At 35.8% G+C, this 22,652-nt stretch overlaps 1 protein-coding gene and 1 long non-coding RNA gene across 5 annotated transcripts in view; both read left to right on the forward strand.

The window, feature by feature from the left end:
* rapgef4b (Rap guanine nucleotide exchange factor 4b) overlaps window positions 1-22,652 on the forward strand; it is a 71,476-nt gene that overhangs the window by 20,442 nt on the left and 28,382 nt on the right. For 3 of the 4 annotated variants that reach the window (XR_015492450.1, NM_001114896.1, XM_087254776.1), the window contains 1 exon segment: window positions 4,693-4,839. Coding sequence is in view for 2 of the 4 variants with exons in the window: in NM_001114896.1 (NP_001108368.1) it covers window positions 4,693-4,839 (147 nt within the window). In the remaining 2 variants the exon portion in view is untranslated. 4 annotated transcript variants of the gene reach the window in all.
* LOC147843351 (uncharacterized) lies at window positions 16,469-22,186 on the forward strand. The gene is made up of 3 exons (XR_015493197.1): window positions 16,469-18,610; window positions 18,715-20,652; window positions 21,707-22,186. It is a non-coding gene; the product is annotated as an uncharacterized LOC147843351 (long non-coding RNA).

A 22,652-nucleotide genomic window follows, 5' to 3' on the forward strand; every position in this document is an offset into this window, starting at 1 on the left:
TTCAGTTGAGGAGGGGGAAATCCTCTCTCCCGGAAAGGGCCCCCTCACCAATGAGTCCGCTACAGAGTGTATCATAGATCACTTACGTGTGTCCAATGGCACAGCTGACCTCGTCATCCCGCCAGCCGGCGCACATACATTAAACATCATTATGTAAAGGGTTGCTATAACGTGGGTTTTTAAACATTGCTGCGACCATGTTCAAATTCCCGTAGGCGTTCTTTAGCTCTTCTGGCAGTGTCCACACTCGTGGTTGATCCCACTCGCTGCCACGATGTAGCCCGCTGGAGACGATCCAACAGGTGGCTCTTACCCGGCGGTCTCACGGGCATCTCCACGCTGTATCCCCGCCGACGCAGCTCCTGCGCTGCCTCCCCGGCACTGCCGTACACCTGCACTCCTTCTTCCCAGTGAATGCGTATCCGATTGAAGGGCGTCTGAAAACGGATGCCCTTTTCTTTAAGAGCCTTTTTAATATTGGCGTACGCTTTGCGCTGATGGAGAACGGTGGCTGTATAGTCATGGTCGAAAAACAGCGGTTTATCTTCCATCATGATTTTCTTTCGCCAGGCTTTTTGAATAACCATCTCCTTGATGCTGTACTGCTGGAAATTTACTATAATGGACCTCGGACGCGAGTTTGGGCCCGGTCTAGGCGCCAGGGCTCTGTGCGCGCGTTGTATTTGCAAGTCCACGTCGCCGAGCTCAAATTCAGAGCGGAGCATTTTTTCAACAAATTCTATCACCGAGCCTTGTTCAGCGTTCTCTGGTACACCATGGATCCTGATATTGTTTCGTCGAGCCCTCGATTCAATGTCGTTCAACCTGTCTTCTAGTTTCTGTTGATCCTTTATTGCCTGTTGAAGGGCGGAGTTGGCCTCCGCACTCCATGTTTCGGTGTCATCGATCCGCGTCTCCATCTCGTTAATTTTCCTACCGTGTTCTTGCATGGTTAGCATGTTCGTTGAAAGTTGCTGGTTAACTTCTTGTTTGAACTCAATGAACTCTTCTCTCATATCATGCTTAATTTCGTCTTTGAATGTTTTTAAGTCCTCCTTAAGTTCCGACTTCAGATCGTTGATCTGTTTGCTTAAGGTTTCAAGCCCCGTGGACACATTCTCAGATGTTGGTTCGCCTCCATTTTGTCGGTCCTCTTCTTCCCGCATGTCGTCCTCCTCGTCTAGGCCTGCACGGTGTGGGTGGTTATTCGTTGTACTTTGCGCCCCTTTACCTCTGCCTTTCTTTCCCCCCGTCATATCAATGAAGGAAAATCACTTTTTAAAAATCTAAAATAATTACACGGGGGTAAATGTAACGCCGACTTGCGAGAGCTAAGCGCTCAACCTGCCATTTCCCTCTGCAGCCAAACCGGAAGTGTCGGGTGGTTTCTATGCATATTATGTACTTGAGTGTTTCCATTTCATTGATGCAATATTAACTGCATGTGTGTGTTGCTCCAGTTTCATAGAGTGATCCAGTGGTTAGTCTGCTGTATCATGCTGCTCTGGTCAAATCAATATAAACCGCACTGAAGGATGCAGAATATACACTTTTGCATGCATTTTAAATATTTGATTGTCAATTACTACTTATATAATGCATTTACAATTACCCTCCCCTTTTTCACAACATCTCTTTTCTGATTGGGAGTTACTGACTTGAGGGTGGGGTCTATATGGTAATCACATGATATTTGGATGGGAGACCTCATGGGAAAGCTAGGTTGTTGCCGGAAGAGTTAGTGAGGCCAGCAGGGGCACTCAACCTGTGGTCTGTGTGTGTCCTAATGCCTCAGTATATTGCAGGGGACTCTATACTGCACAGTGATCGCCGCCTTTCGGATGAGACGTTAAAATGAGGTCTTGACTCTCTGTGGTTGTTAAAAATCACAGGATGTCCTTCAAAAAAAAAAAAGAGTAGGGGTTTAACCCCAGCTTCCTTGCCAAATTTGCCCACTGGCCTCTGTCCATCATGGCCTCCTAACCATCCCCATATGATATTTGGCTTTGTCTCCTCTCAACCAATCAGCTGGGGCCTCATGTACGAAGACTTGCATGGAAATCTTAATAAAACATTGCGTACGCACAAAGCTGTAAAAGTGCGTACACAGAAAAAAATTCAGATGTATGAAACACTGCGTACGCCGAATCTCACGCATATTCTTTTGTACATCTGAATGAACGTGAAACTGAGCGCAACATGCACGAGCACAAAACCCCTCCCTGCCTCCTCCCCCGTATGAATATGCTAATGACTATGCTAATGGCAAAACCCAACGAAAAAGCAATGTCAAAAGCAAGCAAAAAGAGAAACTTTGAACAGAATGTGAATTGGAGGTGCTGCTTTCGGAGGTAGACTGGAGAAAAGCGGTGTTATTTGCAAGTTTGTTCTCTGGAATTAACAACAAAAGAAAAAAATAGAGTGGGAGAGTTTAGCTGATTCAGTTAACACAGTTGGGTCTGAACATCGCACTGAGTGCATTTAAAAAAGAAATAGTGTGGTTTATAACTGAAAAATGTTGTAGTACCCTTAGCAGTCTCAGTGGCGCACCTCATAAGAAGCATGTGATCACGTACTGACATGTTCGAGCATAATCTCGGCTCGAATCCAGCGATTAATAAATTCTTTATTTTTTTCCCCGCTACATATCAGATTTTGCCCACTATTTATCAAGAGAAAGACAAGTAGGAATCATTAATAAGTTTGTGCATCATATTTTATTTGCACATTTATTGAATGGAAATGTTTCTGATTCACGCATGCAAATTCATCTTCAGATAGTGTCTTTATAGCAATGTGCGTGCGGTAGATCGCTTAGATTACATTGGGAAAACAGGCGACCGCTGCAAATTGTGCTTTAATGTTTAGCTGGTCAACTGTATGGTATGGAAATCTTACATACCTACTATATGAACCCGTCTCATACAGCTGCCATTGCAAGGCTCAGACACTTTGTAGAAAAGAATTTAACACAACTGCCTCTAGGAGTCGCCAATGGAAATAAAACAGACACGCACAAAAAATGTGCGTACGCCTGCCAGAAAGCTGCCGTGAACCTGCGCACATTCCCACGTTCAGTTCATTGTTAGTAAATCCAAACGTGAGCGATTCTGAGCGTGAAACCTGGCGTACGCAAAGTTTTTGTGCGTACGCAGCGTTGATACATGAGGCCCCTGGTGTGTGGTGTGGGGTCTGCGCAATTTAGCTGTCATCACGTCATCCAGGTGGATGCTGCACACGGGTGGTGGATGAGAAAATTCCCCCTAAAAATGTGTAAAGCTCTTTGAATGTCCAGAGAAGCGCTATATAAATGTAAGGAATTATTATTATTATTTATTTGGCACCCAATTAATTCCCGATTGACAAAATCAACAATGCTGTCTCCCTAAATGTCAGTTCATACAATTTAAAAACAAGAAATTAACGACATTTTAGTCACCATAATTTTTGCTCTGTCAATGAAAAAAATAGTTGAAATCATCTTGTTTTGTTCAATCAGTCTGAACGAATCAGTTGAGCAGGTGATTCAATTAATTGTAGAGAACTAGTTTAAGGGGGAAATATTAATAATAAATCATAATTAGTAATTAATTATAATATTTAGATGAGCTATACGCTTTTACTTGTTGCCTTTGGGTCGTGTTCGGAGATCTAGATCTGTTTTTATTCGTTCAGAGAACTTAAATTTCGGCTTTACTTCGCTAAACATAATCATCATTACATACTCATGCAGAAAACCAGCAGTCAGTTGCTTAATTCCTAAATGAATCAGTCCTTCTGAATGACTCAAATGATTCAGTGACTCATTCACTAAGACGGTCACTTCTTATCACCACCTACTTCTGGTTTTATCTTTGAAAATGATTTTTTTCCTCTATTCTTTCATATTTTTAAAAGATTCATCTCATTACATTATGCAATACATTGAACTGTAAAAAAAAACAAAATTACTTTCTTAATTTTTTGTTGTTGAATCAAATAAAATGTTCTAGTCATCTCAACCTACATTAGTCAAACTGACTAAAAATATTAAGTTAAACCTTATAGAACTTATAGAACAATTTGACTAATTATGATATTTTGTCATAATTTTTGACAGTCTATATGCACATAAAACAGCTTTAAGTACCGTCTGTGTTCAGTGAACTCATCTAAAGCCACTTAAGAAGCAGTTTCTGCATGGATTTTGTTGACGCTGATTTATTTTGGCTGGTAACAGCTTATAGTGAATTATTACTCAAATTAATTTGACATAAAGATGATACATAGGGTTAGAAGGGATAAAATATTCAATTCAATTCAATTCAGCTTTATTTGTATAGCACTTTTACAATGTAGATTGTGTCAAAGCAGCTTCACATAAATGGTCATAGTAACTGGAACAGTGTAGTTCAGTTTTTAGTGTTTAAGTTTAGTTCAGTTTAGCTCAGTTCAGTGTGATTTAATCATTACTGAGAGTTCAAACACTGAAGAGCAAATACATCAATGCGTAGCTCTACCAATCCTGAACCATGCGAGCCAGTGGCGACAGCGGAGAGGGAAAAAAAACTTCACCTGATGGGAGTGAAGAAAAAAAACCTTGAGAACCAGACTCAGTTGGGCACGACCATTTTAATTTCTCCGCTGGCCAAAATATGTATGAGCAGATTAATTTTTTGAGTGTATAAAACAATATTTTCTCCCTTTTTCCAGGATGCTGTAACAATCTGTACTTTGGGAGTGGGAACAGCATTCGGGGAGTCAATTCTGGACAACACTCCTCGACATGCCACGATTGTCAGCCGAGAGAACAGTGAACTTCTGCGCATCGAGCAGAGGGAGTTCAAAACCCTGTGGGAGGTTCGTTTGTGTGCAAGTGTTACTCAATGTTTTTATTACAGCTGCTATGAGCAATGAACACCCATAATGACTGACAGGCAGAACTGAAAATTCGGGACAGAAAACCAATTGTCTGCCCAAACAACAGGGAACATTCTCAGAATGTTCTGGTTAGGTTATGTCAATGTTATGAGCAAACGTTTTTTTTTTTTTTTAATTAATGGAATATTCGTTAGTAATGATCTGGGGCCTCATGTATCAACGCTGCGTACGCACAAAAACTTTGCGTACGCCAGGTTTCACGCTCAGAATCGCTCACGTTTGGATTTACTAACAATGAACTGAACGTGGGAATGTGCGCAGGTTCACGGCAGCTTTCTGGCAGGCGTACGCACATTTTTTGTGCGTGTCTGTTTTATTTCCATTGGCGACTCCTAGAGGCAGTTGTGTTAAATTCTTCTCTACAAAGTGTCTGATCCTTGCAATGGCAGCTGTATGAGACGGGTTCATATAGTAGGTATGTAAGATTTCCATACCATACAGTTGACCAGCTAAACATTAAAGCACAATTTGCAGCGGTCACCTGTTTTCCCAATGTAATCTGAGCTATCTACTGCACGCACATTGCTATAAAGACACTATCTGAAGATAAATTTGCATGCGTGAATCAGAAACATTTCCATTCAATAAATGTGCAAATAAAATATGATGCACAAACTTATTAATGATTCCTACTTGTCTTTCTCGTGATAAATAGTGGGCAAAATCTGATATGTAGCGGGAAAAAAAGAAGAAAGAATTCATCAGACGCTGGATTCGAACCGAGTTTGTGCTCGAACGTGTCGGTATTTGATCATATGCTTCTTATGAGGTGCGCCACTGAGACTGCTAAGAGTACTGCAACAGTTTACAGATATAAACCACACTATTTCTTTTGTAAATGCACTCAGTGCGATGTTCAGACCCAACTGTGTTAACCGTATCAGCTAAACTCTCCCACTCTATTTTTTTTTCTTTTGTTGTTAATTCCGGAGAACAAACTTGCAAATAACACCGCTTTTCTCCGTTCTACCTCCGAAAGCAGCACCTCCAATTCACATTCTGTTCAAAGTTTCTCTTTTTGTTTGATTTTGCCGTTGCTTTTTCGTTGGGTTTTTCCATTAGCATAGTCATTAGCATATTCATACGGGGGAGGAGGCAGGGAGGGGTTTTGCGCTCGTGCATGTTGCGCTCAGTTTCACGTTCATTCGGATGTACAAAAGAATATGCGTGAGATTCGGCGTACGCAGTGTTTCATACATCTGAAATTTTTTCTGCGTACGCACATTTACAGCTTTGTGCGTACGCAATGTTTTAGTAAGATTTCCACGCAAGTCTTCGTACATGAGGCCCCTGGTCTTTAATAATCGACTACATTGAACATCTACACATAGACATCACCTATACTGCAAGTTAACTACGTTTATATATAATACGTTTAACTGATAAAGTTACTAGTAATTAGTCAATTAAAGTTATTTGTAACTAATCCAGTCAACACAGGCTCATTTTGAAAATGTAGCTCTATATACATTTCTGGAGATCGCAAATTATGTAGCCAGAGGTACGTATGGCTGCATTTCGTCTTTAAAACGAACGCTATGACACTGTATCTCCGTATGGACAGCTTTACCGCTGTTACCAATTTATCCAGTGGCTAGTTTATCCAGTCGGCGGCCTCAAGACACAGAGGGTAGTTTACCACGATGATGAGGTTCGAGTTCGGCGAAGAACGGCCAAAAAGTAAAATAAACAAGTAAATAACAGGGTGAGAATGTGGTCAAATCTGAAAATGTGGTAAAAATCAGGCGAGAACTTGTCTTTTTCTGGATTGCTTTTTAAAACTGTTGGTTGGTTTTAGGAAAGTGGGTGTGCGGGTCAGTCGGTGCTTTTGAAAACACTACTGGTTGGGTTTAGGGAAGGAGGAGGCAGGGTCAGACGATCGGTTAGTCAGTCAGTCGACAGCGGCCTCTGGTGGATTTATGTGAGGACAGCAGGCGCAAATGGCACTCACAAAAGAAATTTAAAATCTGAAAAAGCGTACACAGCGGCCTCTGGTGGATTTGCGAAAACTGCAAAACAAATAGAGCTGCTGGAACATATTTTTTCACTCTCCAGAAATGTATATTGGGGTATGTTTTCAGAATGAGCCTGGGTTGAACACAGTTATTAGCAACTAATATTTGTAGTAACTAATAAGCTTAACTTTTCTGATTTGATTGCAATACAATCCTTTTGTAAAGCAGTTTTGAAACAATAATTATTGTAAAAAGCACAATAAAATATACTTGAATTAAATTAAATTGAGTTGAATTCTCAGAATGTTTATCACAGATTGTTTGTGGAATTTTTTGTTTCCACTGAAACTATTTATTTAGGCTTTGTTGTTTTTTTAATGTTGTGGTACATTCAGAATGTTTTTAAAACATTTTTAAACGCTAGAGGTTTTGAATGTTTAGAAAACAGGCTTTTTTAATGTAATGGGGAAGTTAGCAAAATGTTAGGGCATATTTTTTGACTGTGTAAATATAGCGTAAACTGCATAAAATTGAAAAGAAAAAAATGTACAATTTTAATTTTAAGATTAAGAAAATAAGTTGTGAGGGGTGTCATAAAAAATAAACTTACTTTAAAGGGAAATAAGGTATTTTTAATATAATGCTATTATATAATGTTTTTTTTCTGTTGCCAATTGAAAAAAAAATAATATTTATAAACCAGGCTATAGCAATATAGTAATATTGAACTTAGTAGTTTTTACTTTTTTATATTTATATGTATATGTTTTTTTTATTCCAGCCAAAATTAAAGAAACAAGACTTTCTCTATAGAATTATAGTATTATAAGTAAAAATAAATATTATTACCAATATTTTTATTGTTTTATTATTATTATTTTTTGCAGTGCACTTAATCACAAGGGGTGTCTTTATTATTTGAATATGGTATGAATATGTATTGACCTTAACAATAACTTTTTAATGTTATTTTTTTATATTTCAGCCAAAATTTAAGAAATAAGACTTTCTCTATAAGCATTATAATAAAAATAAATATTATTAACAATATTTGTATTATTTTTGCAGTGCACTCATAATGGCATCTAATTTGAAATATGTTTCAAGTATACTCTTACTATAATTGCAGTCATTTTATTAAATAACTTATTCATTTATTTTCAAAGAATTATAAAAGATATATCAAAGTTTAAAAAAATACAAAGCAGTTTTCAGCACTGATTTAACACATACAGTATTGTTATACTTTTTTAAATTAGCACAATCATAGTCATTATATCAGTAACAGGCACTTTTCCAACACTGAGTGTTAGTAACACTAGGAGGCGCTCGACTGCTTCTTCAGCACAGCCCAATGCCAAATCCCAGGCTTTAACAGGCTTTCACAGAGTGTGTGATTGTGCTTGTGTGTATGCGGAAATGTAAGCCACTGGTCTCAGCGATAATCGATTCAGGAGTTGTGTGTTGGTCTTTGAAATTTGTCACATTAACTTAGCAAAGAACTTGCACTGGGAAATTGAAAAGGAAAGATATCTATTTTTCGCCTTAAGTGGATTTGGCAGAGTTGTTAAATCTCAGTATATGAGAATGATGTTCATTTCACACTTGGAAATGGTCCTCTTTTCACTTCTTATTAATGCTGAAATCATATATATTTGTTTCTTTTATTTTTATCTTTGCCATAATGACAATATATAATGTTTTAGTTATTTTACAAGACGCTATTCAACTTTAAACCTAACTAGGTTAAATACAGCCACAGCCGTATGACCTGAAGTGAGTAACCCAAGACCTGTTACTCACTGAAGCTAAGCAGGGCTGAGGCTGGTCAGTGTCAGGATGGGAGACCACATGGGAAAACTAGGTTGCTGTTGGAAGTGGTGATGGTGAGGCCAGCAGGGGGCGCTCAACCTGCGGTCTGTGTGAGTCCTAATGCACCAGTAAAAGTGAAGGGGACACTTTACTGGGGTGAGAGACCCCCATATATATATATATATATATATATATATATATATATATATATATATATATATATATATATATATATATATATGTGTGTGTGTGTGTGTAATACATCATTATTTATATAAATTATATATTTATAGCAGGTGACATTGTAACTCAGTGGTTAGCACTGTCGCCTCACAGCATGGAAATAAGAAATTCAAGGGATGGTTCACCCAAAAAAAAAAAAAAGTAAATTACGTCATCATTTATTTTCCCTTACAAGGTTTTAACCTTTTAGGGGTTTCTCTTTTCTGCTGAACACAAAAGTAGATATTTTGAAGAATGCAGGTTGACTTCCAATAGGAACAAAAATACTGTGAAAGTCCATGGGTATCATCAACCGACATTCTTCAAAATATCTCTTTTTTTGTATTCACCAGAAGAAAGAAACTCAAAACGGTTTTGAACAAGGAAAAGATGTGTACATTCATTTTCATTTGGGGTGAAAAATCCCTTTTAGTGAGTGAGTGAACTGTCTGAGTGAATATGGCACTATAGTTCTGAGTCTAAACACATAGTTAAAAACACATGGATTGATTGCTGAAATATTATGAGAGAAGGTCAATATGTCGTATTGACAGATAAGAATTTATTAGTAATTATTCACTATATAGGACGCAGAGTTATTTCCCTGGGGTTTGCTGGTCAACAAATTCTTATAGCTCCGGTAAACCATTCACACTGATCTCACACTGATCAATGCAGCATGCTTTAGTGTGCAATGTCATTTATGATTCAGTAATGCTGCTTCAGTGAGAAATAGTTTATTTCCTGTTTATTGCGTTTAGCTTTCTGAAAGAAAATACAATAAATGATGAATTGTGGGTAAGAAAACATGATTAAACTGACCAAAAATTACATATCGTCACCTTAAAATGATAGAATCTGACATTTTTGTCAAAATTGAGTTATTGACATATTCTTATTAAATGACAACTTATATACCTTATGGGATGTGTTTTTATAAGTTGTTTACATTTTAAGACTTTTTATTTAAAAAACAAAATGGTTTATCTACAAAGTTGAACTCTAGCTTGACTCTATAAGGTACTTTCTGTGAGCCAATCAGCATTTTTAATGCACGCACGAGGACCAATCAGGATCAGCTTTCTTTGCCATTTTGAGTCTTGGATCAGCTTTCTTTGCCATTTTGCCGGACTGATCCATTGACAGGGAGAAAGATCAGAAAGACAAAATCACACAAAATCAGAGTCGCCTACAGTAAATAATGCCACATCACACAAATTGAGATGTGTGTAAATGTGATGATTTAAAAGCATTTTTTTGACACTGAGATTTTACACTGTTGAAAAAGAACCGAAATATAAAAAAATTTATATATCAAATGTGAAATATTTTTATTTGTGTATATATAGTCAGCGAAACACTTTTTTAGTGTTTATTAAACTCATTTGCTCATAGTTTGTTTTTACTTTAAATGTAATACTAAGCCCTGAAGGGCAAATACTTAATTTAATTTATGGGGCATATAATTCAATAAATATAGCATAAAATTAAATAAATATAATTCAATAATTCATATAAAGCATACAGTTTAATAATTATGACCATATTAGTTACATAAAATTAACATTTGCACTGGATAAAATATTCAGCACAGCCTTGTATGTTAAATTTAAACAAGTAAAAATATTCATCCTAAAACAGTGGTTCTCAAACTGAGGTACGTGTACTACTAGTGGTACCTGGGTAGTGGTAAGCAGAGGAATCAAATATGTCATATGTACATGCAACATATATTTAAAAAATTATCAAAAATTATTTATATTTTAATTTGATGATATAACCTCCAAGCAACATTTCCAGGTTTTGATAAATAGGCTACTACAGTATATGTTAATACTTTTAGTACAGGAGTTTTTTTTAATACAGGATTTATTTATTTATTTTTTTAAGTACAGTAGCCTACTATTTTTTTGCCTCATTTTTTAACTGTGCAGAGCTTTAGGTGCTTTTTTGGGCCTACGCTACTCTATTTTAATACTGGCCATTATGGTGGTACTTGGAGAGACAATTTTTTTCTGAGGTGGTACTTGATGAAAATAATTTGAGAACCGCTGTTCTGAAACATTAAATAAATGTTATAGAAAACAAAAATTGTACTTTCTCAAGCATCAACATATTGTTACACCACCAAATTACATATTTTTTGATTGTATTTCTTGAAAAGTAATGCTTCAATGAATGATCTGCCGGATAGAACCTTATAATTCCAAGCAGAAAAAGACTTTTCAGAGTTCGCAGGTTCTCTCTGCATTTACCGTGTTTTTGTTACTCCAATTTGCAAATGTAAGAAAGTTTTGATAATTTACATTTAGAGTACTTTTAGGGTCTCTGACATGTTAATGTATGAAAGAGACTGTTACACACATATTATTAGTTATATGGAATGCAAAAACTTTGAAGCTCAATATCTCAAATTCATTCAGAATGCAGATAGAACCTTATAATTTAAGGTGACAATATATACTGTAACAAATAACTTATATGACTATTTTATATATATATATATATATATATATATATATATATATATATATATATATATATATATATATATATATATATATATATATATATATATATATATATATATATATATATATACATATATATATATAACCATGATATATCAACTACGCAGTAGTATTGCAGTTTTGTCATTTCTTTTTTTTCTTTTTTTTTTTTGAAATTTACAAATACTTGATAAACATTCAGTGTTATGCCAGGACATTCTCCATTTTGGGACAGATTGTGTTGATTGCTTATATTTAAAAATGTGTTATTACAGTAGTCAATTGCTGCAATTATTTTATTTCATTTTGTTTTTAGGTGCAGAAACTATGGTGGAGCAGAATTTTCTCAGATTAAAAAAAGAAAGAAATGAAAATATCTTTAATAGGGTGGTCCACTACGATATCATATTTTAAACTAGAGTTGATGTGTAATGTAGCTGTGTGAACATAAAAAAAACAACTCTGAATTTAAAACGCTCAAAGTTCAATGCAAAAGGAGACAATGGCTTTTTCAGAGTTAGCTTAGCAAAGCCTACAGTGAACGAAGTTTGGGGACTACAAAAAAAAATACATTCGGGCTAGTGAGATCACAAGCGCTTCAGGTTATGCGCATTCATACACACTAAGCAGCAAATGGGCGTGGCCAGAGGCGCTGTAATGTTGTAGCAGAGCAACTAAAATGCAGTGTAAACGCAGCTATTTCCACAGAGCTTCTTCTGTTTCTGTTTTGGGCTTCCAAAGGACACAACACAAAGAGAGAAGAGTCTACAAATGTTCCAGAGAATTATAAATAAATATATAGCTCTAGCATTTGACAAAGGACAGCTTCCAGAATCTCTCTCAGTTCAGTGCTGGATTCGGCTAAAAACTCCTCAAAGAAGGAGCAGCTCCAACTATAATAGACAACGCTATGGATTGTGAGCCACAACCTGTCAGTATTTTATTTGTTAAAATGAATCTTACATGCATAGCGTCTAGCGTTAACGGTATGTTGTAGCGAGGACGTAAACAAGGTATAAACAACAAGAAATGCTGTTTGGCACCGTCAACAATTTAGCTATAAAGTCATATTTATCTGTCAAACCGCTGTAAACGGTCACAATCTTCACCAGCACTGCAGTGTGTCTCTATGCACTATCTATGTCTCTCTATAGGTAAATTGGGTAAGCTAAATTGTCCATAGTGTATGTGTGTGAATGAGTGTGTAAGGATGTTTCCCAGTACTGGTTTGCATCTGGAAGGGCATCGCCTGCGTATATGCTGGATAAGCTGGTGGTTCATTCCGCTGTGGCGACCCTTGATCAATAAAGGGACTAAGCCAAAAAGAATGAATGAATGAATGTTACAATACACTACTACAATACTTTGTAGTATACAGTTAGAATATTTACATTTTGCACTCTTTAAGTATTAAACATGAGGTGTGTGTGACTCAGTGTTTGTGACACACAGAGGCTGTCAGGCTTCTGTCATTAACACTGGCTTTGTAAATAGTGTCACCCGTGTCTCACAGCTCACCAGTGACCATATGTGCATTATTTTTGTCTCAAATCTCACAAACACACACACACACACCCACACACACACACACATGCGCACACGCACACACACACACGCACACACACACAAACATACAGCATGAATTATGTATCAGTCTCTGCTGCATCAATAGAACAATGTGGGCGAAGATCTCGCGTTCCCGCTCTACTATTTCCCTCCTCTCCGTCTTTGTAAATCTCTCCTCATTCAGACGAGAGCTCGTGAGAGACTGTTTTTGTTTGCGGATGAGTAGCGTGTGTGTTTGTGTGAGTGTGTAAATGAGAGAAAGGGTGATAGAGTTCATATACTTGTGTTTGTGTGTGCTGTCCACCATTTAAGACCTTTTTAAACTTGATGAATATGGATGTTCTTTGTATGCTAATACATATATGCTAATATGCTAATGGTATGGCTAGCATAGCCCATCTGTAAAATAGTCAGCAGACTTAGTTGGATGCTTTTACAAAAGTAAATGGCTGATGGACAACGTTTATGTTTTATATTGTTTCCATACCTGCCAACATTTGTCTCCGAAATTCCGGGAGACTGGGATGGGCTGCGCTGGCGGTTGTGTGTTTGTCTGAATGACACAAGAACCGGGTTAGTAACTGTACTATGGTGATGGTAGCCACTATGAAACAGATTTCAGGCGGCCGCTGTGCTCGGACACTATACCAAAGTTGGTGACCCAGCGGTAGGGCTGCACGATTCTGGCAAAAATGTGAATCACTATTTATTTATTTTTTTTGCTTAAAATCAAGATCCCGATTTTCCTCACGATTCTGTAAATGTAAAATAAAGGTTAATATGATTAGCCTATTATTATTGTTAATTCTAAAAGATATGGCAAAACAACACTAATAATATTAGCCCTATGTTTCTATGTGTCTCTACTGTCCCTGGTGAAAAATCCAGCTTAAACCAGCCTAGGCTGGTTGGCTGGTTTTAGCTGGTTGACCAGCCTGGTTTTAGAGGGGGTCAGAAGATTTGATGAGAAACTGAAATATGAAGTGGCATGAAAAAAAAAACATTGATCTACAGTATTTAGGCCAGTGGTCTCAAACTCAATTCCTGGAGGGCCGCAACTCTGCATAGTTTAGCTCCAACTCACACCTGCTTAATAGTCTCTAGTAGTCTTGAACACCTTGATTAGTTAGATTAGCTATGCTTAGTTAGGGTTGGAGCAAAACTGTGCAGAGCTATGGCTCATCAGGAGTCTAGTTTGAGACCTATGATTTAGGCGCAAGCAACAAACTGGATTTGGATGTTTATGTCAGTTTTATATCTTCTTAACATGAATTTTAGAGCACACTAGCTTGTCGATATCTATTTTTTAAATTTTACTTTCACACTACCTTTCAATACTAATAAGAATTAAGATTTATTAAGAATACTGAAATAGACTCACAAAAAGAGTGGACTTAATCTGTGATGTGGACAAAACCAAAACAAAACAAAAGAGTCCTCTTAAAGACCCAAGATATATTAGTGTACACCGACCTGACTGGAAAACAACTGAACTGATCTTCAAATACAGACTCCTCTCCTCTCCTCTCTAATGTGATAACGGTGATTTCGCAAGAGCTGCAGGGCACACACACACACAAATTCACACTCATTGCAGTCTGTTCCGTGTAAATACAATTTGATACCCTTAATAATTGATGAAGCCGCAAGCTTTTGAGAGCCTTTTAGCAGCCCTGCTCTCACACTCGTGTGTAATGCTGCAGTTCAGGGTGAATTGGCCGAACGCAGCTCTCTGATTGGCTGCTGCTATTGCCTGGCAACGGCCACTGAAGTCCAGTCAGATGCTCGGCCAGAAAGACCCAAAGAGAGAGCAGCACATCATCCATACATGTGTCTGATTCAGTGTCCGGCTGCAACTGAGAAGAGTTTTCCTGGATAATGCTGGAAAGTTCAGGAAGTGAGCGGTTATCACGTTTCTGTGGGATCCTCTGTTGGATTACACAACTACACACACTTTTATTGGGGTGAGTCCTGTTGGCTTAGTATAAGAATTGGGTGCTGTTTGTGTTTATAACCATTGATATTAATGCCAGCAGGATTGAACGCCGCATCAATATCACATTGGTTTTTAAGGTTAATGATGTCAGAGGTCTTTGTCAGCAGCATATTGATTCCAGCTGGTGCTGATCATTGCTTTTTGCGCACAATCTGATTGTAGAAATACTTCTAAATATACGCATTAAATGCCATTTTAACTAATCTGTCGGGTTTGTTCATATTTGATGTAAATTATTATGAAAGGATTGTTCATCCAAACTTTTTCCTCACAATTTTCTCACACTTAGGAGTTTCTAAACTTTTATGAGTTTCTTTCTTCTGTTGAACACAGAAGTAGATTTTCTGAAGAATGTTGTGGAGAAAACAAAGGATTATATACTAAAGAATCAGTTGAAAAAAGCAGTCCTTTACTTACATATTATATTTTGTTCCTACACTCTCTATAATGGTACAATGGTGTACCAAAGAAGGTACAAACCCTTGTCACTGGGGCAGTACCTTTTTGTGGAACGAATTGCACCTTAAGACAAAGAAACAAATTTGTACCATTGCACTTTGAACCCTTAAGGACGTGATTTGTACCATGGGAAATTAAAATATACCCTTGATTTTTAAAACCTGCAGATACAATATTATACCTTCATTAAAGTGTGATCCATGACAGTACCACCACAGTGACAAGACACTTTGTACCTTAACAGTGTCAAATGTGTTCCTTCAAGAACTATTTAAAGGCGTTTTGCGTTATCCAAAATGCATGAATTTATTTTCAGTAAATACAAAACATCAAACACATTTTTAAACAAATGTTTTTTGTTTTTGTTTTTTTTGAAAAAAGAGTTTATTTTTGTGTAAATGGAGCTTTTCCATTTACAATAAAGAATAAAAAATACTTTCACGTAACTCACAAGATCTATTTTTTGCTAAACATTTCACGACTCTTTTCACAAAAATGTCAGAAATACATTCTCCCATGTACAATATATTCTCCAATTTTCACACAATACCTTTGTAATCACTTAAAAGTTTATTTAATTTAATTAATTTTAAAATAGAAGCAGAGTTATGCAAAAGTATTGTGATGAGATATGCACAATGTTTGATAAGCTTTACAATACTAAAATGTCTGCATGAACACTTTGCATATGCAGGACTTTTGCAGCTCATGTGCGTATAGTGGAAAACAAATGCCAAAAGGTGCGGATATCAATAATGAAAATGTATTCATCAGAAAATGCCTACCAAATGTTTGTTAAAAATGCCTTAAACCTTAAGTTTACAATACCTTTTGTTTTGTTTTAACAGTTGTTTTGTATTATAAAACTTAATAATTAATGTTGATGAGTTTCTTTAAACATGCTTTTGAATGATGATTTGAGTTTTAATATGAAAATTATTTATGAAATCACTTTGCCTTTTCAATAATATTTATTTTCACAGATATTGTAACAAAGTAGGAGTTGTCCTACACTTACGTCCCTTTTTAATGAGAACAATTGTGTATCTTCATTTCAGTTGTACCATAAAAGGTACAGAACAGTATCATAAGAGGTCTTATCTGTACCATATAAGGTACAACTTTTACAAAGGTACATTATTTGTTCCACTGCATGTACCTTTTAATAACAACAGTTTATTAAAATTTTTAGCTAATATGAAGCTTAAATTAACATTAGACAAATACTATTTTTATTTATTCTTATTTTTATTTGTTCTGTCATTTGTTTTCACTGTAAAATTATCACTCATGTTTAAATCAAAAACTTTTTTAAAATATATTTTTAAGTCCAAAGAGAGAAATAGACTGTTGTTGTTTTAAAAAATGTATATTTTAACTTAAAAATATAAGCAGTTTTCTTGTGATTTTTTAAACTAGTGTTTTAAATTTAATAAATGCATAATAATCGGGATAACCGTGAAGCCATAATATTCTTCAGACTATAATCGTACAACCAAAATCTATAATTGTTGCATCTCTAATTATGCCGTTTCAAACACAACATATGAATGTGTCTGAATAAGAAGCCTACCTAAGCAATACACTGACTTTGTGATATGCTTGTAAAAAAAATACAATGTACAATGCGATCATGTTATGTAGTTTCAAAATAATACGTATTAACGTTTTAATGTATAAAAGCCAACGTGGGTGTCTTAAGGAGCAAAAACACAGCATATGGGCTCTTTTATGCTGTTGTGTCGTCACTTATATTGCAAGTCATATCTCTCCGGCCCCTCATTTGCTTTTCATGAACTGGACCCTATGACAATCTAATTGAATAGCCTAATACGTCAAGGAAATCTTGCCGAAGTCTTGACAAAATCGTGTGATCTGACCAGTTCCTAATGAAGTGGTCCACTACGACTTCATATTTTAAACTTTAGTTGATGTGTAAAGAAGCTGTGTGAACATAAACAACATCTCTGAATGTAAGTTCAATGCAAAAGGAGACATTGGGTTTTACAGAGTTAGCTCAGCAAAGTATACAGCGAACAAACTTTGGCGACTACAAAAAAAATACGTCCGGGTTAATGATGTCATAAACCCTTCAGGTCACACATATACACCCTGCGCAGTAAAGGGGCGTGGCCAGAGGGGCTGATCTGCAAATCACAGCACATTATGTTAGCTGACCAATCAGAGCCTTTTGAGGGAGGAACTCAGAAAAATTCTGTCGTTTTCATGTTAGCTAAGTAGGTGGATATAATAAATGTAAGATTTATGAAAAAATAATGTGATTTTCTACAAATGAAGCATGAGCACACATGGCTTTGCACCCCCTAAACACAACCAACACTTTAAAATAGACTCTTGACCAGTCCTTTAAACTAATATGCACTTACACTGAAATTAATCATTTGCTACAATGCACTTATTGTGTACTTTACATTGATTAAATTGCTGCATGTAAATACATCTGTAATTAATTTGTACACTGGTGACCATCCCTTACATCTTGACCCACTCTCAAACCACCAAACCTGTCCCTAACCAAACCCGTATCCCACCTCAAGAGCCCCACAAGTGTTCAGCAGCACATTATGTACACAGTAAGTACGTTGTACTTATTTTTTTAATGCAAGTTCAAAGTATTTACGTCCACCTAACATGGGAGCGAGTTTCATTTTGGAGTGAGCTGTCCCTTTAAATGAGAAGCAGGAAGGAAACAGGATATACAAAGTGCATTTGTGTGAACGCGACAAACACTTTAGATCCCTGGCCAAAGGAAACCTGCTCACACATTCAGTCAGAACTGCTTTTAATTCTAATTCAAACATAGTTCGTGTGCTTGCCCATGTTTTGACCCAAAGATGGTTCAAAAACACAACCAGTGTGTGGTGTTTCTGATAGGATGTGAATGAGCTGATAAAGAGGCCTGTGCTGAGGTGAATCTCAGCCGCTGAAAGCTGAGGATGTGTCCTGAATGCTGAGAGCTCTTTCTGCGTCTCTGGGTCAGTTCTGTGCCAGGCTGCAGGGGGCACCGCCTGACCGGCCACAGAGCCACCAAATACACTTGCTCTATGTGTTTATATGCTGTTAATTGCATAATCCTGGCTGAATCACTTAACCTATGTGGAAGCAGCCAGCTGGAAAGAACAACAATGCGTTATTCTGTGTGTGAAAGTGTGTGTGTGTGTGTGTGTGTGTGTGTGTGTGTGTGTGTGTGTGTGTGTGTGTGTGTGTGTGTGTGTGTGTGTGTGTGTGTGTGTGTGTGTGTGTGTGTGTGTAGAGGAGGAAGGGAGAAGTTAAGAAAAAGTTAGCTTTTGTTTAGGCTTCAGGAAACAGGAAGGAAACAGGATATACAAAGCGCATTTGTGCAAACGAGACAAAGTCTACAAATCAATGGCCAAAGAAAATCAACTGTTTTAACTCTGATGTTGCAATCCTGTTTTTTGTTTGTATTGTGACAGTTACTAGAGAAACTGAATATTAAAAGGGAAAACAGTGGGTGTGGCTTGTTTTTCTACTGCAAGCTGATTGGATGTAGTAAAGTAGGCATTTCATTCAGAAAGATCGGGAAAAGGGTTTGGGGAGAGTTATTACAACCTTACAGACACCTCCTCCTCGCCATTTCTGTTTGTTGTCAAAACTGACAGTTGGAGGGGCGTGGTTAAGTGTGTTAGCCACACCCAATACCTCATAATCACGTAATCTGAGAACTGAACTGCAAACAAACAGGAAGTGCATTTTTAAGATTATAAGAGCTAACTAATTTAGTGAGCTAACAAAATAAGTATAGTTTCATTTGTACTGAATGTAACCCCAAACCATGATTTTTCCTTCACCGAACTTGACTGATTCCTATGAGAATCTTGGGTTCATGTGGGTTCTAATAGGTCTTCTGCAGTATTTGTGATGATTGGGATGCAGTTCAACAGATGATTCATTTAAACCAACAAAGGCTCATTCTGAAAACGTAGCCCTGTATACATTTCTGGAGATCGTGAATTATGTAGCCAGGGGTACGTATGGCTGCATTTCATTTTTAAAACGAATATGGGGCAGTATGACGGCGTACCTTTTTGCTCTTACCAGCTGACTGCTTAACTTCATGTGGACAGCTTTCCCGCTGTTACCTATTTGTCCAATTAGCTTGCCTTGTACGCTGGAAAACTTGAGATGCAGGGAGGAGTTGACCACAACAACGGAATTCAAGTCCGGCGAAGAACGGTTTTAGAAGTCAAAAAAAGAAGCAAAAAAATAAAATAAACAAGTAAATATCAGGGTGAGAATGTGGTAAAATCTGAAAATGAGGAAAAAATCTGGCGAGGGCTTTTCTCTTTCTGGATTGGATTTTTAAAACTGTTGGTTGGTTTTGAGGAAGTGGATGGGCACTGGTCAATCGTTGATTTAAAAACACTACTGGTTGGGTTTAGGGATGGAAAAGGGTGGGTCAGTCGGTCAGTCAGTCAGTCAGTCGACCAGTCAGTCAGTCAGTCGACAGTGGCCTCTGGTGGATTTACGTGAGAATAGCAGGCTCGAATGGTACTCACGAGAGAAACTTGAGCTCTCAAAAACCATACAGAGTGGCCTCTGGTGGATTCATGAAAACAAAAACTGCAAAAATATATATCTTCTGAGATGTATTTGGCACGCTGCAGAAATGTATGTAGTGATACGTTTTCAGAATGAGCCTGGGTTACTTTAAACAGTCAGTTCACTTTATCTATGTGGGTGGAACCTCATGATTTGCTACAAATCAATACTTGAAGACCTGATCTGAAGATATCAATTTTGAATAAATTTTTTCAAATGTGATCTAGGTTTAGATTATATTTCAGTTTGCTGGTTAGTGTTGACTACAATTGTCACTTTATGCTTTGAGGGAAAAAAAATCACACAAATGCATCTAGACATTTTAAATGAATTTTAAAGGCTTGTGCACACCAGGATGATGTCATTAATGTCAATCACTAGAAGATGGATTTCCGATTCAAATGTGAATCTGTTTTTCCCCACTCCTATTTATTTCATAGAGTACTGTATGTCCTCTAGACACTCAGTCCTTTCTGCTGAATGGAAACACACTACCTCATGAGCCGTGTACTGCGTTTGAAGTTAATAAAGGCTCAGTGCGTCTGTATTACATCAGAGCGCTGATGGATCTAGTGGAGTTACAAAAATATACAGTACTTGTTTCTGTCTGACATAAATAATTTCCCTCTTTGTGGATGCTTATGAATATAACTTGTCTGTGCTTGTTTCTGAAATAGGTCAGAGTACATATACAGTTGAAGTCAGAATTATTAGCCCCCCTGTTTATTTATTTCCCCAATTTCTATTTAATGGAGAGAAGATGTCTTATCAACACATTTCTAAACATAATAGTTTTATTAACTCATCTCTAATAACTGATTTATTTTATCTTTGTCATGATGACAGTAAATAATATTTGACTAGATATTTTTCAAGATACTAGTATTTAGCTTGAAGTGCAATTTAAAGACTTAACTGGGTTAATTAGGTTAACTTGGCAGGTTTGGGCAAGTTATTGTATAGCGATGGTTTGTTCTGTAGACTATCGAAAACAAATGTAGCTTAAAGGGGCTAATAATTTTGACCTTAAAATGTTTTTTAAAAAAATGTAAAATCGCTTTTATTCTAGTCGTAATAAAACAAATAAGACTTTCTCCAGAAGAAAAAAATAATATCAGACATACTGTGAAAAATTCCTTGCTCTGTTAAACATCATTTGGGAAATATTTATAATAGAAAACAAAATAATTCAGGGGCAAATAATTCTGAATTTAACTGTAGGTTAGAGTCAATATATAGTTGAAGTCACAATGATTAGCCCTCCTAGGATTTACTGTCTTATTTAAATATTTCTCAAATAATGTTTAACAGAGCAAGAATTTTTTTACAATAATTCCTATAATATTTTTTCTGCTGGAGAAAGTCTTATTTGTTTTATTTCGGCTAGAATAAAAGCAGTTTTAAATTTTTATAAAACCATTTTAAGGTCAATATTATTAGCCCCTTTAAGCAATATTTTTTTGATAGTCTACAGAACAAACCATCATTATACAATGACTTGCCTAATTACCCTAACTTGTCTAATGAACCTAGTTAAGCCTTTAAATGCTACTGTGTACTGTGTTCATAGAAAAGATAAAACAAATAAGTTATTAGAAAATGAGTTATTAAAACTATTATGTTTTATGTATTATGTTGAAAAAATCTTTTCTCTGTTAAAAAGAAATTAGGCAAAAATAACTCAGGAGGGCATATAATTCTGACTTAAACGGTATATTCTGGAAATAATGTAAATATCTTACCATCAAAGTATATTCCATAGTTTTTTATTTAAATGTTAACATATATAAAGTTGCACTGTATGCTCCATTTGCTAACAGACAGCACATAGAAGACTGAAGTATACTCTGGACTCTGATAACAGCTTAGTAGCAACCTTTAGCATTGTAGAATGTTTTTCTGAAAATTTTCAAAATAAAGAAAAAAAAATACATTTAACTACAGTATTTGTGGGTAGGTTCTTTATTTTAGAGAAATAAATACATTTAATTAGCAAAAATGCCCAAAATTGACTTTTTAATCTTTATTTTTCTTCTTTTTAATGGAGGATTAAACATCTATTGAGGAATAACTAGGCAACAAAAATACTCTAAAAGTATACTCATAAAACTCTATTCATGCCAAATAAACTGATTTCTAAGCCATTCAGAATAGAGGTTTTTATGAAAAAAAAAACTCATTTGATTGTTTTCTTATTTTTAATTTTAATAAAAAATATATTTTAAGTAATTATTTTATTATTATTTAAATTTATTCTTAATATTTATTTTATTTAAACATTTTAATTTTATTATTCAATTTTAATTGTATTATTTAATTGTATTAAAATTTTTAATGAATGATTAAATTATATTGAGGAAAACTAGGCAACAAAAATACAAATTTTATAATTATAATTATTATAATTTATAATTATGATAATTTACTCATAAAACTCTATTCATGCAGAATAAACTGATTTCTAAGCTATTCAGAATAGAGGTTTTCTTGAAAAAACTCATTTGATTGTTTTCTTATTATTAATTTAAATAAAAAATATTTGTATTATTTTTCTTTATTTTAGTTTTGTTATTTAATTACATTTTTAATATTTAATTTATTTTCATTTTTTTATTTTATTATTTAATTTTA

Source organism: Danio rerio, chromosome 6 (assembly GCF_052040795.2).
Source record: "Danio rerio strain M-AB ecotype USA chromosome 6, GRCz13ab, whole genome shotgun sequence".
Lineage (NCBI taxonomy): Eukaryota > Metazoa > Chordata > Actinopteri > Cypriniformes > Danionidae > Danio > Danio rerio.